This window comes from Ptychodera flava, chromosome 10 (genome assembly GCF_041260155.1).
Source record: "Ptychodera flava strain L36383 chromosome 10, AS_Pfla_20210202, whole genome shotgun sequence".
In the NCBI taxonomy this organism is placed as follows: Eukaryota; Metazoa; Hemichordata; class Enteropneusta; family Ptychoderidae; genus Ptychodera; species Ptychodera flava.
In genome coordinates, this window is record NC_091937.1 from 8475208 (window position 1) to 8493127 (window position 17920).

General features: G+C 37.6%; 1 protein-coding gene across 1 annotated transcript; it reads left to right on the forward strand.

Annotated features, from left to right (window-relative positions):
* The first annotated feature begins 401 nt into the window (after nucleotides 1-401).
* LOC139142983 (uncharacterized) lies at nucleotides 402-12531 on the forward strand. The gene is made up of 4 exons (XM_070713176.1): nucleotides 402-613; nucleotides 1941-2010; nucleotides 4541-4657; nucleotides 12340-12531. The coding sequence occupies exons 1-4, from the start codon at nucleotides 426-428 to the stop codon at nucleotides 12529-12531; spliced, it is 567 nt and encodes a 188-aa protein (XP_070569277.1). The 5' UTR covers nucleotides 402-425.
* The last annotated feature ends 5389 nt before the right edge of the window (nucleotides 12532-17920 follow it).

Sequence of the window (17920 nt, forward strand, 5' to 3'; positions counted from 1 at the left end):
GGCAAGCGAATAGAGCTAGAGGTCTGATTTTTGGCATAAAGGGATTAATTAGGAATACAATTTTTTTTTCAAAATGTCACGTGACCTTGATGACCTTTTACCTTGATTATGAATATATATGCATAACTCAGAAACCACAAGTTCTATACGCTTCAATTTTGATAGGATATTAGACCTTAAGATGTCACATCTTGTACCTCATTTACTATGCGCATATGTATTTCTTGGCTCGCCAATCCAGCTTGAGGTCTGATCTTTTTTCCCAATTTTAGAACCATAACTTAGACATGCCTCATGTTTCAAATTGGAACAACGACATAGACCTATGTGCCCATAGATCTGAGCATATACACTCCAGTGATACTTCTTAATGACCACATTTCCCTGCCCCATCAAGACTAATACTCCTATTACAAGTGGGGACTATGTCATTGTCAATGACTTGTTTATATATATGCATGCTGAGTGTTGGCAGTTCCCCTTTGCAGATTGAGAAGATGTTCAAAGTATCACGGAAGTTCTTTTCTCTGTCAAATGATATCAAGATGAAGCATGCTGCGAATGTGGCCCAGCGAGACACTGAACATGGCTTTGTTCAGACTGAAGGTGAAAGGTTAGAAACACTTTGTTGAAATCATTCCTGTGAAGTTAGATTTCTTTCTCAGGTCCAGTGCATTTTTAGGAGTTCAAAAAGAGTTAACTGTGGAAACGAAGCTATCTGTGATGGGGTAGCGTGCGTCTATGCGGCTCATCCGTGGCGGGGTTGATGTACTGTCACAAGTATGTGGACACCATGGAGTTTAGCACAGTATAGGCCTAAATGTCTGAAGATATTTTCTATGTGATACTCAGGAAAAATTGATTCCAATTTCTCTATACTTGGGGCAGACGATCGTGTTGGATGCTGATACTCTTCCACCAAATACCCGATGTCCATGCTCGCCCCCGTCACGATCACTTGCCCCATTTGACACTCGAAGACAATTTCGGCGAAATGAAAATTACATAAGGTAAAACGGCCGTCACTTTCGAGGGTTTAGTGCACCTTGCCATTTTCATTTATTCCAAATGCACATTAATATATATATCTAGGGACCAAGCTATGTCAGTGGGGAGAGCACGAGAGGGGGTGTTCTCCCTCTCGCATCGAAAATTTTGAGAAATTGATGTGTGCAATGGTGCAATCTGAGATGTTTCAATTTATTTCCCGTACAAAATTTAGTACCCCCCTTATTCCTCTCCGCATTTTGAGCAAACCTCCTCGAAGTTTTCAACTTTTTGAGTGACCCCCCTCACATTACTCCGACCCCTAAATAATGGCGGCTCACTTATCCTCCCCCCTTCGCTTACCCGGTGCACCTTCTGAGATTTCATGATGCCGAAGGAAAACAAATATATGGCTTTAAATTCGCACATTTGAATATATTTAACCTCTAAATTTTAGGGGTGCCTAGAAATAAATATCTGATAAAAATTATGTATTGCTTGGTAGGCTTTTCAGAAAACTGATGCAGAATGAATGAATGACGGTCAGGTTGCGAAACTTTTAGTATGATAACGCTAAAGATTCTGTTTACCAAGTGACATGACATTAATGAAGAAGTATTAGAGATATCGATGACACAACATTTATAACACACACAAAACTCACTGTCAGACATATTACAGACACTTGGACTAAAACACACCAACCTGTGACATACATAACCCAATGCCTGGGGAGATTACAGCGAATTGTATTGCCTGACACTTAGCAAAGGCCATGCACCCTGCTATGTCTATTTCAATTTCATATACGTATACATTCATAAAAGTATGTAAATTCGAATTTTTTATGATAATCTTTCTTTCTTTCTTTCTTTCTCTTCTTTCTTTCTATATTTATGTTTTATATATTGTTTTTTTCTACTTGTGCATTTATTGATTTATTATATTTTTAGGGTTGACACCAGCGTTCCACATGGAGATCTTAAAGAATGTTTTAATTATGTTGACAGTGACAAACAGAGGGTAAGTAGCAGAGTTTACTTGATTCTTGAAATGTCTTAATTAACATAATGAGCCTTTCACCCGCGTTTTCATGTATAATGATTCACCGATCGTCAGTGAAACAATGGGAATGGAACAAATTCTTGTAGTTAAAGGGTTGAACCTTTAGGGAATACGGACTCAACCCTTAATCTCACAACCATGGTTGCATGGCCAAAACCCATGCATGAACTGTTGTCACTCAGATGATTTATACAGTGAGATCAAGTTCATGTAGACGAATTCCTTGTCTTGACAATCAATTACAATGTCTCCTTTCATGTAGAAATTTAATGGACAACATTCCATCTGTTATTTGTGATGTAATGCAGTTTTAAAGAGAATCTAATAAAGAGAAACTACACCTCCCTTTAAAGTGTGAGTCCTGCCACATTTTGAGACTTTTTCGTTTGACTTAGGGCATATACTATAGTTCTGGTTGTCAATGAAATTGGTATTAATAAAACAAACATTTACACACAAACTGAAGCTTATTTGAGCGGTTTTTAGACGGTTGTATTATGTTATTTCGACGAAAACACGGGAAAAGTTGCACTTTTCGATTTCCATCATGGCGACATTTTCCGGAAATTGCCGAGCTCGCCCCGTTTTGGTGTAAGTAGCTGTGACATCACTGATAGAACGGGTGATGGTGACTTCGTGCATTGACTATGGAGATAGTGATAATTTCATGAGTGAAAGCAGTGCAACTGAGAATATCATCGTCACAGAGGATATGACAAAGCTGTTCAGAATTTACAGGCCTGCAAATTTTAACAGTCGGAACCTTAGGGCCTAACCTAAACGAGAACAAGAGCGGAACTCTTGTTGACCGTCGCGTCAGTGACAAGCCCACCGTGACCACAGTCAAACACACCAGTGCACTACCGTACACACACCGCAAGCTAACAAAATGTAAATATAAGTCTGGAGTTGCCATCCCACATTATTATTACTTCTCAACACAAATTGCCTCGTTCAAAATCTGTATATAAAAATTTGAATTACACCATGACGCTTGTACATAAATGTAGTAGAGATCACCGTTCATAACACACATCTTTCCTATCAACAGCTGGAAGTGGAACAGGCTGAGGGTCATGTTAGCATAAACACCAAAGGTAGTATTCTCGCCGCAAAATCTTCAGTTTGGCGTTATAAAACCTCACATGAACATTGGCACTTTTAAAAATATGTGACCGTAAAGACATGTCCAGCCAAATTCTCGGGAAGAGATAAATTAAAATTGACATGATGTTAATATCGGGCACACTGGCACCCGAGGCCGGGCGGCTCAGCCGGCCATTTCAGTGACGGAGTGATCAGCTACGCTTCCGCAGTTTTTTTCTTGATTAAGTGTCAGCGATATAAAGCACAGTGTTCATTGTTTCATGACTGCGAAATTCTCAAAGAAGCTAAAATATTTTAGGGGAGACTTAGTCGAGCAGAAGGGAACAGATAACGACAACGCGACTGCTTCGTCAACAGTATAAACTTCTTTGCTACACGTTGTGTCACTGTTACTGGCAGCGCCGTGCTGTATTATACACAACCTATCCATGTATCGTTCAGTCTCGCAAAGAGTCAGTCAATCACTCGTAAACCTTTTAGGAATATAAAATTAGATATCTCCTAACGTTACTAATTATAGAGTCACACATGCATGAGATCTAGTACTTGTATTCATTTATTTATTTACAATCACTTTCGTAAAGCATCTGAATCGGCGATCAGTCTTGGGGGATGTAAACACGGCCATACTTCTCCGCGGCCCCCGCATCCTTGACATGTTTTGGGCAACCTGTCGCAGTCTTGCTGCTGTTCTCGCTCTTGTCCACAGTTGATGATGATACACGCGAAGCTTTCTGGTGACAATGGTCGTACTGGTACGGCATTGCGATTACATAATCGATGTAGTAACTCCAGGAATTAAAGTCTATCTTACCGTACATCTGGCTTCCGAACCGTGTTTATTCTAAGTCACGGCACTCGAAAATGTGCACCGCAGAAAACGCTTGTCTGAATGCCTCTTTTCCGACCCTTTCTTGTAATTTGTCAAATGCGGCTAATACATCATCCTAAAATGCAATAAACTGACAATGGCTGCAGTTACTTCAGCCACCAAAGGCGTAACTTCTCACCATGTTGAAGCCATAGCGGTAAGCATTACTATGGCCGAAGTGAACACTCTCACTCGTACATTTATTAGTTACGTCATTTCCGGTGGCAATGCCCGCGAATTCCCAAACGACCCGAATGGCAGCTAACTCCAAAGTCGTACAACATATTGCATTTTAATAATATTAACCGCGTCGTTTCATTGGGTTATGCATTTTTGATAAAGTAGGGGTGGCAAAATCATATAGCATGGCTCATTTTAAGCAAAAATAACTTTGAATTTATGCGGCACATACACTTTAACAGCATTGTTTTGGCCAAATCTAAGGTGCACTGTTACAAAGCAAAGGGATATTGGGGCTAATGGAGGGATTTTTCCTATATCATCTTGAAGACAATGCCTGATGAAGAGCTACCGGAATTCAGAGAGATATTGCTTGACTTCTACAAACAATGTACAGAACTGAGTTTAAAGATCTTGGACATCATTGGACAGGGCCTTAATATGGATGTGAGTTTAAAATTATTAATCACTGTTAGATAATCAAAGACCAGTACTTTTATTCCGTAAGACAACTCCCCAAATCATATTAAAATACATCAACTCAGCTAGATAAGGGTTTATATATAAAAACACTCATTAACCTTTGCAAATATGTATTCATGAAGTTCAGATTTTATTATATTGTTATTGTTTGGTTCAACATATGTAAATCGCGGTAACAACTTGGTTCTGAGGAGATTATACATTGCACAAATTAAGAGAAAATGGTACTCATCTTCAATGTCACCTGTGTTACAAATCTTATATATCCTGAGGTGTGGGTCTATACCTTCACGTCTACCAACCTCGATTGCTAAACGAGCAACGACGAACAACGAAAACGTGCAAAGGCTTTGATAAATTTACAATTACAATTCAAGAAAAGGTACTTCTCTGGTTCCAGTCAGCTCTTGAAAACTCTATACGATCGTATCTTTGGCTTTTCAGAGTTTTCAACAAGTTTTTCAGACCAATTTTGTTTGCAGATATCTGACACTCTGGTATATAGCACGTTTAAAAACTGGTTTATATCCGACTTCCTGTGCATGCATATCCAAGACCATGTGAAAATAAAAAAATGTTGACTGATGATGCCCACGTATGTCTCCCTAATAAATCAAGGTTATATAACATGAGATATGCCTGACGAGGAAGTCTGTCAGGAGACATATGCAACAACTTTAACCAATTACTAACTAATACGATGTTTGACTGTAGAAACGAAAATGGGAAGCCGTCCACATTCTCCGAGCACTGCCTCGTTTGTCGTAGTCTTACTGACTGATGGTAAACGTCGACACAACTTCCTTTGAACTCTTTCAATTACATCATAATATTGCAATCCCCATATCTCAGATCCGTAACATAAAAAGGACATAATGAAAGAATCGAACATCTTGAAATGACACTTACATGGGAACTACCCAATTCTATGACTTGCACTGAAAAACTGGTTAAGGGTTTGTTTGCTTTATCCTGCAAACTTTGAAACTGCTTTAGGCCAGATGTTACGAGATGACAAAACCAGGTTCAAATATTTATAGTGAGAGACAACTTCAATTTTTGACACTGGACAAAATGCTTGATATGCGCTTGGCATATTTGCGTATATTGACGTATATGGAACACAATATTAATTGCATACGCAACGTATATCTTCGTATATGGAACATTCGAATACGTTGATATGCATAGCGTATTTCTATGCAGATCATGAGTATACGTAATGCAGATCTTTGCACACTAAGTGTACACTGTAGCTTTGAATTTTATTAGTATACGTTCATGTATACTTATTTGACACATGTACAGAATCAGTATATGTGTGTATATTGTTGTATATCAAGCATTTGCCCAGTGGGATTTGTTGAAAAGTCAATTTTCGTGAGCCAGTAACGCGTTTGGTGCCCCCTTGCAGAAAATGACAAGATGCAACTTAGCTAGACTGTATGTGTGTGTAATTACGAATGATATTGTTGATGCTAAATTGTTTATCCATTTCATTTGTCAACAATAATATTACACCTTGTATACAATTCTTTACTTTTGGAAGACCAATACATGGTATTCAAAATATTCTAGGAAGACAGGGACAAAAAATTTCTAAAACAAAGACAATGAAACTATCGTTTCACTGATCATCTTGTTGGCTACCCAAGTATCAAAAGTGATAGGAACAAGTCATCATTGATGACACAGTCACCACCTGTTAATGGGTACTTTGATTACAAGTCCTCAGCGAGGATAGAGTCCTCTTCATTAGTAGTAGGTAGTAGTAGTAGTAGTAATTGTTTATTATTGTGACTTGCAACTCTATGAGTTGCCTAGCCCAATGGGCTTATAAGTCACCACTCAATTAACCTTTATACAGTACAAACAGTTGAAGGTGTCAAAAAAGCATAAAAAATATACAAATGAGTGAGAGTGAGCACGAGATGAACGTAAAGGCATTACATATACAAAACTTCTCTTCGTCTATAAAATGCTTTTTCAATAAATTTTGCAAACTGCCTAACAGGCTCAGAAAACAGGTATTTAAGTTTATCTATGAAAGGTTCATCCCTAATTGTGTCCAGAATTGATCCAATGTACTTATGTCTTAACTGATGATATTGATGACAATCAAATACAAAGTGGCATTCATCCTCCACAACATTCTCATCACAAAATTTACAGATACGATCTTGCAGTGGTTCATTTCTAAACCTCCCTGTCTCAATGCGAAGGGGTAAAATACCCATACGAAGTTGAGCTAACAAAGACCGTTGACTACGACTTAAGTTAAAATTTACATATTTTTCAACTTTATACAATGATTTAATTTTCATATAAGTACGTAATTTAGGTTTATGTTGCATATTTCTAACCACTCTGCTTGGTTATGTGACAAAAGCTTCTCCTTAAATAATTCTAAATCCAGATCAAAAAGGATCTGTTCATCCAAGTCAACCTTTTGCAGGATTCGATAAATATTTGACGACCAATTATTACAATTCAAGGAATGATCCCACAAAAATACTCTCTTTGTGATTTTGTTACCGTCAAGACTGGATAAATGTTTCCATAGTTTTAACATGTTGATCCATCTCCTTGTAATACACGAGTGCCATCCTGTATCACCCGTAACTGCAGGATGTGGTGAAAACCTATGAGTTCCCAAAAAGAACCTCAGAGCTCTGTTTTGAACTGCCTCACATGAATCAAACTTTTGAAAACCCCAAACACCTGAACAATAATCAAGAATCGGGAGTACACAGGCTTCATACATTTTTGTGTATGTTTTGAATCCCATGTTCTTTAACCTCTTGAACCTTGCAATTAACGCGCCAAGTGCTCTATTCGCAGAGTCCGCAATTACCTTGGCAGTAATGGTATAATCAAGAAATTCATGAATGGCTATACCTAAATATTTATACTTTTCTGCATAACCTAATAAAATTTCACCTATATGAAAATTTACAGTACTCCTTAAAGTATTTTTCTGCGCAAATGCATAACCTTAGACTTTGTGTCATTGATACTTAGTTTCCATTTGTTACACCAGTCATTAATGCCATTCAACATCATTTGCATATCATTCTCGTTATCTGACAAAATAGCAATATCATCAGCGTACAACAAAATGGAGATGCTAGTATCACTATCTAAATTAATACCTCTGTTCATATTTTTAATTTCTAAAGCTAAATCATTAATGAACAGAGAAAACAAGGTTGGGGATAAGTTATCACCCTGTCGAACACCTTGGTCAGTAACAAACCAGTTTGTATGAAATAAATTTAATTTAACAGAAGCAAGCGTACCTGTATACATGGCTCGAATAGACTTGTACATTTTCCCATCAATACCGTTACAGAGAATTTTATATAATAATGCGTTACGATCGACTTTGTCAAAGGCTTTACGTAGATCAATAAAAGTTGCAAAAGTAGAGAGGCCATGTACTTGCCTATTTCGAACTATGGATGATAACACATATATGTGATCCTGACAACTTCTTCCCTTTCTAAATCCATTTTGTTCATCAACTAGTATATCATTAATGTCCAAATGCTTTACAATCCTGGTATTTAAAACGGAACTATACAATTTAGAGACGGTTGACAAAATACTGATACCTCTATAGTTCATCGGAACCCGAGGGTCGTCAGCCATATTTTTTGGAATCGGACAAATGAGAGACTTTTTCCAACAACTTGGAATTTTCCCAGAGTCAAAAATAAGCTGAAAAAGATGAGTTAGAACGCTAACTGAGTTGTCATTTTTTAAAACTTCATATGGGATTTTATCAACTCCAGCTGACTTGCCATCCTTAGCTTTTCTAACAACTGCTTCTATTTCTTGCGTAGAGAAATTTCTATTCAATTCTCTATTCTCAATATACAAGGGATGGTCAAGATTATCCTCTAAAACTCTCTTGTGATGCAACATACGTATATAAAATTCATCATCGAAGTTACCTTGAACCTGGTTTTGGTACAGCTTTGAGAAATCTTTTTCCCACTTTCTTAGAACATAATTAGGGTCACCATTAACATTGCCAATATTGTCATATACTTCCATAGGAGTTGACCTACGTTTTCTTGGGCCAATTTTGTTAAGATATTGCCAGAAACCCCTTGGATTATCAGTACAAGCTGCTTCAATGTCTTCTACTAAACCGTTTCTGTACGCACGCTCACAGTAACGAAGTTTTTTATCAAAAACCTGCCTTGCATTCTTAAAATCACGACGCAAACCCGCTTTAATCAAACGGGGACCCTGGAAACGAATATACGCACGTTCTTTATCCCTCATATCACTCCATAAATCATGCAACTCGTCGTTCCAATAAGGCTTTTGGTGACGCAACTTTTTCTTAAGCCCGTGTGAACAGTTGTAAGTAGGGAGAACCTCATTCATTTCTTTAAGGATACAATCACACAAGCTATCGTAAATATTGTCCACTTCCAACTGTGTTTCCCGACATGTTTCAATCTGAGAAATTATCTCTAGCAACGCTCGGCGAGCGACAACAGAACCCATAAAATTTAGAGGAACGCTTTTTAAGTGAAATCTTTTACCTGTCGAAGCCTTTGAAGGGGAAGTGGAACGATTGTTATTGATCGGCAAACTTGCTGGCCGGTCTGAGAATTCACACAATCAAAGCAAGTGATCTGGTAATTTACTACGACCATTGAGCGCATCAGATAGGTCATATTTTTCAACCAACGAAGACATTGTAGTGACAGAGAAATTCACACACAAATGCAAGCTTTCTTGAGGTACACAAATATAATCCACCACTGACCTACCTCTACTAGATACAAAGGTGAAATTGTTTTCAGTATTACTATAACGGCCATTCAAAACACACAGTTTGGATTCCTGTAGGAAATCGCAAAAACTATGACCGTGTTGATTCGCCTTGGTATCAATCACCTGCCTATTTGGAATGTGATCAATGGTATCTACGTTGTCATTTAAATTACCCATACGGGCGTTAAAATCGCCACAGATAATAGTTGTGTCGACATTCTCTTGCATATAAAGTTCACCAAGCAGGTGGCCAAAAAAACCATTTGCATCCCTTCCCCAAGGAGAATTTTCGGGAGGAAGATAACAAGAATATACTACAAAAGAGAACCCTGTGAATTTGTTCTCAAAAACAATACCTAATATACCAGAGTAATCTTTGTCAATAATGGAAATCTGAAATTCCTCGTATAAGAGATTTTTTACAAATATACCAACTCCACCAAACGTTCTGTTGGCGGAAACATGAACTAAATTTCTATTATGCCCAATCCAACGATAGCCTGCAATGTCAATTGTTTCATTACCAGGTAAATGAGTTTCATTAACAGAAATAATGTCAGCGTTTATACTTGTGAGTATTCGCTCACGAAGGTTTGCATTCCACTGCGTCCATCCACCAACATTAAGATGCGCTATCTTCAGCCCATTAAGGCGGGTACACCACTATGCTCTGTCTATACTCGCATTTTGTTGAGAATCATTATTTCTTTCATCCGTGGCTTGTGCGTTCGACTTTCGTACGATCCTACCACTGGCTGTTATTCGGAAGTGCTGACCATTTGGTAACTCATTCAGAAGAGTACGAGCGTTGAGCTCGATAAGTCGCTCAGCATGTGTTTTACTCGACCGTAAATAGACACGATTAAACTCAGCTGAGTCTTTCAAATGATGTTTTGCTCGTAGTACCTTTCGTTTTTGCTCACCATTTTCGAAGGCAATTTTGACAACAGCTGGCATTCCTTCTTGTCGGCGTGGTAGACGGACTGCCTGTATAACTTTTACTTCATCAAAAACCTTCACCAACCACAGAAATCAATCGATTTACTTTTTCAATAAGATTTTCGTCCTCATCTTGTTTTAGGCCCATGGCTATTACTGTAATATCTGTATTGTCAACAGGATTTACTTCTCTCGTACCTTGAGTAGGATTTGCCTCCATTTTAACCTGTTGAATCTTCTGGTCAAGTTCCATCAGCTTAGCATCGATTCGGCCAATTTCAAAAGCGAAACCATCCCGCAATTATTTTACCTGTGACGCTATTGCTTTAGTGATATCATTTGCCAATCTTTCAATTTTACTATCAATGGTTCTCCGGATAGAGGTCTGACCTGCACGAAGCTCTGACAATAAGGCCTTGATGTCGTCCACGTGGCAAGTATCTGATTCAGAATCCGTTGAGGTTGGTCTTGGTCGTTTTTCTTGGCCAGCCATTGCTCTTTTTACTTCTCTGGTAGCTGATTTACGTTCTCCATGACTTCACAAAATCAGTCTTTTAGGTGCTCAGAACGGAGAATCGCAATCCGGTCAGAATTAATGAAAAAGTACAAAACTTTGTAGGAGCTCACTCAACACGATGTTCACTCCATGAAAGCGCCCTCAACCTGTAACTTCATTAATTAGGTCTGTGATAAAAATATTTTGATACAGATGGCACTCAATGGCCAAGAATGAGCTCCATGATGATGAAAACATAAAGCCAATGTAGCCACCATCCTACAGGTCATTAAATGAGTCAACTAGGAATTAATCGACAGGGTGTTGCAAAACCTCTTTGCATACCGGTACTATTCTAACACTAACAAATTATCACCGCAACCATATTTTATAAAGTTTGATGCAGTATTTACAACACTATAAGATCAACATCTGTATCAAGTTTCATCAAATTTGTCGTTGTATTTGTGAATATATTACTCTAATTAGGAAAGATCATTACATATGCAATTACAAATTAATTAAAATGACACTGATTAATGTCATTTTCACTGTTTAAGCAATATGAGCTTAACATCTGTACAAAGTTCATGAAATTTGATGCAGTGTTTATTGACATATCAGCCTTCAATAATTGACATGATACTGCTACATGACGTCAAACAAATTGATGAGCATATGTATGAAATAAGTCAATGTACTTGTATCAACTTTGAATAAAATCAGTTGAAACATGTCTGAGTTATGGCTCTGTACATGAAAAAATCGTAATAAAATGGCCGCCTGGCGGCCATATCGGATCGTATCACAAAACAAATCGACGTGCATATGTATGACATAGGTCAATGTCCTTGTACCAACTTTGAATAAAATCGGTTGAAATATGTGTGAGTGGCTTTGTAAATGAAAATACGTAATAAAATGGCCGCACGGCGGCCATATTGGATTGTATCACAAACAAATCAATGTGCATATGTATTACATATGAAGTAATCCTTGTACCAATTTTGAATGAAATCGCTCTAGGCATCTCTGAGACATCTGCGTGAACGGACGGACGGACAGACACACGGACATGACCAAACCTATAAGTCCCCCCGGACGGTGTCCGTGGGGACTAAAAAAGCCAATGGAATCCCAATGACATGCTAGTACACATAGCCATGCGTTCTGATTCTGTTTTCACTCACAATGTCCTCAATGGTCCAGGAGCTTGATTTCATATATCATTTAGCATTCTGCATGGAACTTTGATTTCCCACAATACTTCCATTTTAAGTAAGTATACAGAATCCTGTGATGGTTTGTGTTAGATAGTTGTTGGTAAACAGAATAATTAGGACAGTAAAAATTAGCAAGACCTTACGGATAGGTGACAGATTACTTCATGAAATTTATTCAAATTTCATATATCCAGGATCCGGGTTTATTTCTGAAAACACATACTTGTATGGATGGAGGTGATAATGACACAACACTCAGAACTCTTTATTATCCATCGATTCCTGAAAACCTTGCCGTAAAAGAAGGACAGCAGAGATGTGGAATTCACACAGACTATGGCTCTCTTACACTTCTATTCAAGACACAACTGGAGGCCTTGAAGTAAGTTGACTGTTTTGTAGAATTGTGGACTTCTCATTTCATTGATAGGGGAGCCGCATGTATGGAGGTAATCTTGTTTTCAAAGTTGACATGCGGTTCAAAACAAATTTTGCTGTGCAAAAGAAAGCTGTGCGTTGACTACTGGAACAGCCCAGGCACTAATTATAATTATTAAGAGAAAAGTGTACATCTAACGGAATGGAATTACACATTCATGATATGTATATTGTTCGCTTAGACATGAAATAAATCATAAGATATGATTCTATTGTGAATTAACCCATTTATTGAATACACAAAAACTAGAAAATACCATATATTAGAGCAAAATAGATAAATAGAGATAGTCTAATACACATACTTCTAATTTAAATAGCAATTTTATTGACAGTTCTTTAACCCTTTTCACAAGTTTTACATTTGTTTGCATATTTTATGAATCAACATATGGTTATTGTGAATTCGTGATTGAAATAGTTGCGAATGTTGTTGCCGCTTTTTAAAGCGGTTTTATTTTTAGCTCTCGTGTGTACACACGTGGGCTAATGTCATAACGATGTCTGTCTGTCTGTCTGTCTGTTTACACGATAACTAAAAAACGCCTGAACAGATTTAAGTCAGATTTGGTACACAGGTACCATATACTACTTGCAAGAACTGATTATATTTTGGTTAGTGTGGCTTGCATATTAATGAAATTATGCAATATCATTTTTTCCGTACAATGGTTTCCCTATGGAGACGGTAATGACAGTCTAGACATATATCAAGAAATACTGCACAAAATTTCATGAAACTTTTCACAGATGACAATATCAGAACATTATGATGATACTGTGAGTTTCATGTCAATTATCTGCTCATTTGCATATCTAATGAATTTTTTCAAGAGTGACATAACTCTGAAATTCCTGCACCGAACTTGATGATACGTGCAACAAATATTGATCTGATCTGTAATTAATTATACTTAGAAGCATTAGGCAGTGTCAAGTTAATAAATAGCTCATTTGCATATTTTATGACGATTTATAGTTGGTCATATAACTCCGATATAACCACCAAATTTGATGAATTTTGCTGCAGATACTGATCTGACTGATATCTAACTGTGGTGTAAAGCACTTAGTAGTGTCAAGTTAATAAAGGGTTCATTTGCATATTTAATGAACTTTGTAATTGGGTATATAACTCTGAAATTATGGCGCCTAAGTCAGTGAAATCTGGTACAGATATTGATCTGATAAATGTCTAATTGTACTGACAAGCATTTAACAGTGTCAAGTTAACAAATAGCTCATTTGCATATTTTATGAAGTTTTGTAATTTGTCATATAACTCCGAAATAATTTCACTAAATGTGATGAAATCTGCTGCAGATACTGATCTGACAGATACCTTATTGTGGTGTAAAGCATTTAGTTGAGTCGAGTTAATTAAGGTTTCATCTGGATATTTAATGAACTTTGTAATTATTATATATAATCCTATGGTATTTTTCTCTATTTGACGTCATCGTATACGAGTGTTTTTCCGAGCCGAAGGCGAGAAGTTGTGTGGCTCCGCGAAAAACACATGAACAGTCTTCTTATTTTTCTTTGATGTGGATGGATCAAAATTATTGTAACAAATTGCATGGTTTTTATCGCGATTTTGTGTTTTTACTTACGCGGATTACTTTCATTTATTGAGTAAAGCGGCCCGTCACCCAGGAGATGTGCGAATGTTTACAGGCATACTTTCATTCATAAATCCGATTAAGCTGAACATTTGATACATGAAATGGTATCTCCACCAATCAGACATACGGATTCGGTCACGTGCGCATGTCAATCATTGTCTCGCGCTGGACCGATGCCAAGGCAAGTCTACCATCGGCGGACATGACTTTCACCGCGCTAGCGACGGATAACCATAGTATTTTGAGTTATTTAGAATATTTACAATTATATTTATGAAACTAATGCAACGACACGATCGAAACAGTAGTTACCATTCTTAGAGATGCTGTGGATTTTAAAATAACGCAAGTTTACGGCCTTGGCGAGCCCGAAAGTTTCAGATCGATGACACACAGAGTGTACGCTTGTAAGTTGTAGTGGGCACTGCCGTCACCGGTCTTCGCCGGTGGCCATCTCGGTCGTCAATTTTTCGTCTTACGGACTTTGATGTTTGCTGTGACACATATATCGCCCGTAGGTACATCCCAATTTTGTTACTTGACGGGAACTCTGTTCTGTTGTGAGTGTTGTCCGAGTCAACTTTCGAAATACATCGGATTCTACGGCGCTGCACTGTAGGTCGACAGCTTATGTTTTCACTATTGCCTTACGCTGCAGGTTTGATTCCGATCGAGAAACGACGGAATAATTTGTGTGATGAAGGAAATTTATCGTTGTTCGTAAAATGACTTTATGCTTGTGCCTTCTATGTCGCTTTCCCGAAGATTATACGGTACTCATTTATTAAGTTAAACTTTCGTTGAGGTGTATATTTCGGGTTTATCGCCAACCTCGATCGCCAGGTACTACGACATCCACTTTGAGCCATACGGCTGGAGCCGTGACGTCACAGAGCCATTTAAACGATCGACGGTATCCTCATTCGATTCTTGGGATTAGCTAAAGCTTTAGCGACTCGAAATGTCGTTGGACATGCCTTCTATATTTCCATATCTTGATTTATCGGGTCACCTTTTTGTCAAAATGTCATGAGAGCACGGCATCGATCACGACAAATCGGTGTGTGGCAACGTGCATGTACTAACGGTACCATTGCAGAAAAAAAAGTTCCGGTTGATGACGTACAACAGCGGTAATATGGATTTCTTATCTGTGCTGGTGTACGTCACACAGGTGGAGATACGGGCCAGTTCATGTGATAAGTGATATTACTCCAAAATTACAACATTACATTTGATGAAACTTGCTAAAGATATTGATCTGATAAATACTTAATTGTACTGAGAATCATTTGGCGTGTTAAGTTAATAAGTAGCTCATTTGTATATTAAATAACGTTTTGTAATTAATGATTTAACTCTGAGAGTACTGTTCAAAAGTTGATTAAACCTGCTACATATAATGAAATAACAGATATCCGATTGTTCTTATTACACGCCTCACATGGTTGTCGATTATATTGGTATGAATTTGGTTTATTGACAAGAATATTGAAAAACATAATACAATTTATCCTCGTCAGAGATAGTTACTCTGTCAGTAGACCGTATACACGTCTTGTCTTGACTATCAGTAGTCTGTCTGCCACTCCGCGTCGTGTGCTCAATTGAACTGCTGTCAGAATACACAATGTCTGTCTTTGTTCTTGTCTTTGTTTAGTGATAGTCTTAACTATCAGTAGTCTGTCCGCCACTCTGCGTCGTGTGCTCAATTGAACTGCTGTCAGAATATACAATGTCTGTCTTTTTTCTTGTGTTTGGTTATTGATTTTCCTGAGGTCTGCAAATGTTGCGTAACATCTCCTTGCACAATGATTTGTCACTTTGAAATGGGACAGTCAAAGTTACAATTGTTTTAATGCAGTTATTCATGTCATACTGTATTATTTCATGCGTCCAGTAGTATCTGATAAATGTCACTACATGTCGAGTCATCAGCAGTGAATTTCAATGCTTGATAACTAAGTTTGTAATTTTGTCAAACTTTTCTAGTCTGTTTACTGGATATCAAACATTATATGAAGCGTACTACTATAAATGAACCTGTTGTAAAACACGTGAGCATATTCAGTTCATATCTGGTCTAGTACCTAACTGTGTTTTTGTGTTTGTACACTGTTACCAAGGTGATGAACACGTCCGGAGAATGGGTTTCTGCCACACCCATTGAAGATACAGTACTGGTCAACATTGGTGACCTGATGCAAAGATGGACAAGTGATACACTGAAAGCTACGGTCAGTAAATCCTTGAAATTCACCATCTCCTCTTTCAATCTCTGTTCACTGTACCTATCTTTCTATTGAAGTCTCATGATCATGATAAAACTGCTCAAGTCAGCAGGAGGTAGGTAGCAATATGACATGCAACAAATTTATCAAAGCATCAATTGATTGATTGATTGATCGATTGATTGATTACTCATGACAAAATGCAAGAACAGAGTGCATAATGTAAACTTTCCCCCAATGCATTTAGTGATTACTGCACTTTCTAACTTGAACTGTTTCAACCAATATGCATCATAAATGATGTTGTACCGCATCACAGATGGAGGTTTATTTGGAATTTGGCAAAGCATTATGCGTCATAGGTCACGGCTGACAGAGTTCAGCACGAACTTTGTCTTCGTGCTTGTTTGCTTCTTTGTTACATCTCTTGCTATGTGACTTGTATAGTTTCAGTAATAAAACCTTGCAGTGATAAATAATTGGCTGTTTCTGTAAAGGTTATTTAAAAGTTTCATCACATTGGAAATTCCGAAGAATTTTTTCAAGTTTTTTTGATTGAGTTTCTATTTAAGTGTCATATCATTAGGAATTATTGGCCCTTTTAGCAACGTCACCTGTATTATTTCCCCTTTGGCAAGTTCATCTCTATTATCGGCCCCTGTGGCAAGTTCATCTTTATTACTGGCCCCTTTTTAGCTTCATCTGTATTTGGTAATGAATCTGATCTTGGATTTACCTGTCCTACTAATCTTGTTTGATTGCATTTTTCAGAAACATCGCGTTCTGATGCCGAAGACCAAAGAGACAAAACGCAAAGAGAGACAATCTGTAGGATTCTTTCTATTTCCCGACAGAGAAACTGTGGTGAAATGTACAGATAACAGCGACAAGTATCCACCAATCAAATCAATGGATTACCTTAGGCAACTATTAGCTGCTATATACTAGACTGATGCAATCACAGTGATTTACCAAACAGATGTGGCTCTCAACATTGGTAATAGTGACACTGCACTACATTTGTTTGAAATTAAAGTCTAAGAAATCAATCTTGTATATGAGCTCAGGGTCACTCATAATTATCTCTTTGTTGTTCACTTTAATTTCGAAGATTAAAAACATAAAAATCAATTAAAATGGATGCGAAATTGAAATGCATGGCAGCATCTTCTTCCATAAGTTTCAAGATTTATATAACTAATATACAAGTTTACAAGGTATCAAGAAATCCACAAATCCCATTATCAGACTGTCACCAACATGTTCACATTCAATGCTGCTGTCTGGTACAATAGGTTGTATCATTCTCATTCATAAAGTGAAGTTCATGTTGTCAGTCAAGTGTTTGCACTCTCAAATTCCTTGAATGTAGCTTGCTGTCCTTTGCTATGTGCTTTGAAGTTATCATTGTGATCATATACTTTAGAGCAATACAAGTAGAAGTCACCATATGTAATGTTCATGTTACAGCCAAACACCCA

Coding starts and splice junctions, on each gene's coding strand:
- LOC139142983 (XM_070713176.1), top strand. CDS start 426: ATGTCATTGTCAATGACTTGTTTATATATATGCATGCTGAGTGTTGGC. Junction 2,011..4,540: donor TTGACAGTGACAAACAGAGG/GTAAGTAGCAGA, acceptor ATCATCTTGAAG/ACAATGCCTGATGAAGAGCT. Junction 4,658..12,339: donor GACAGGGCCTTAATATGGAT/GTGAGTTTAAAA, acceptor TCATATATCCAG/GATCCGGGTTTATTTCTGAA.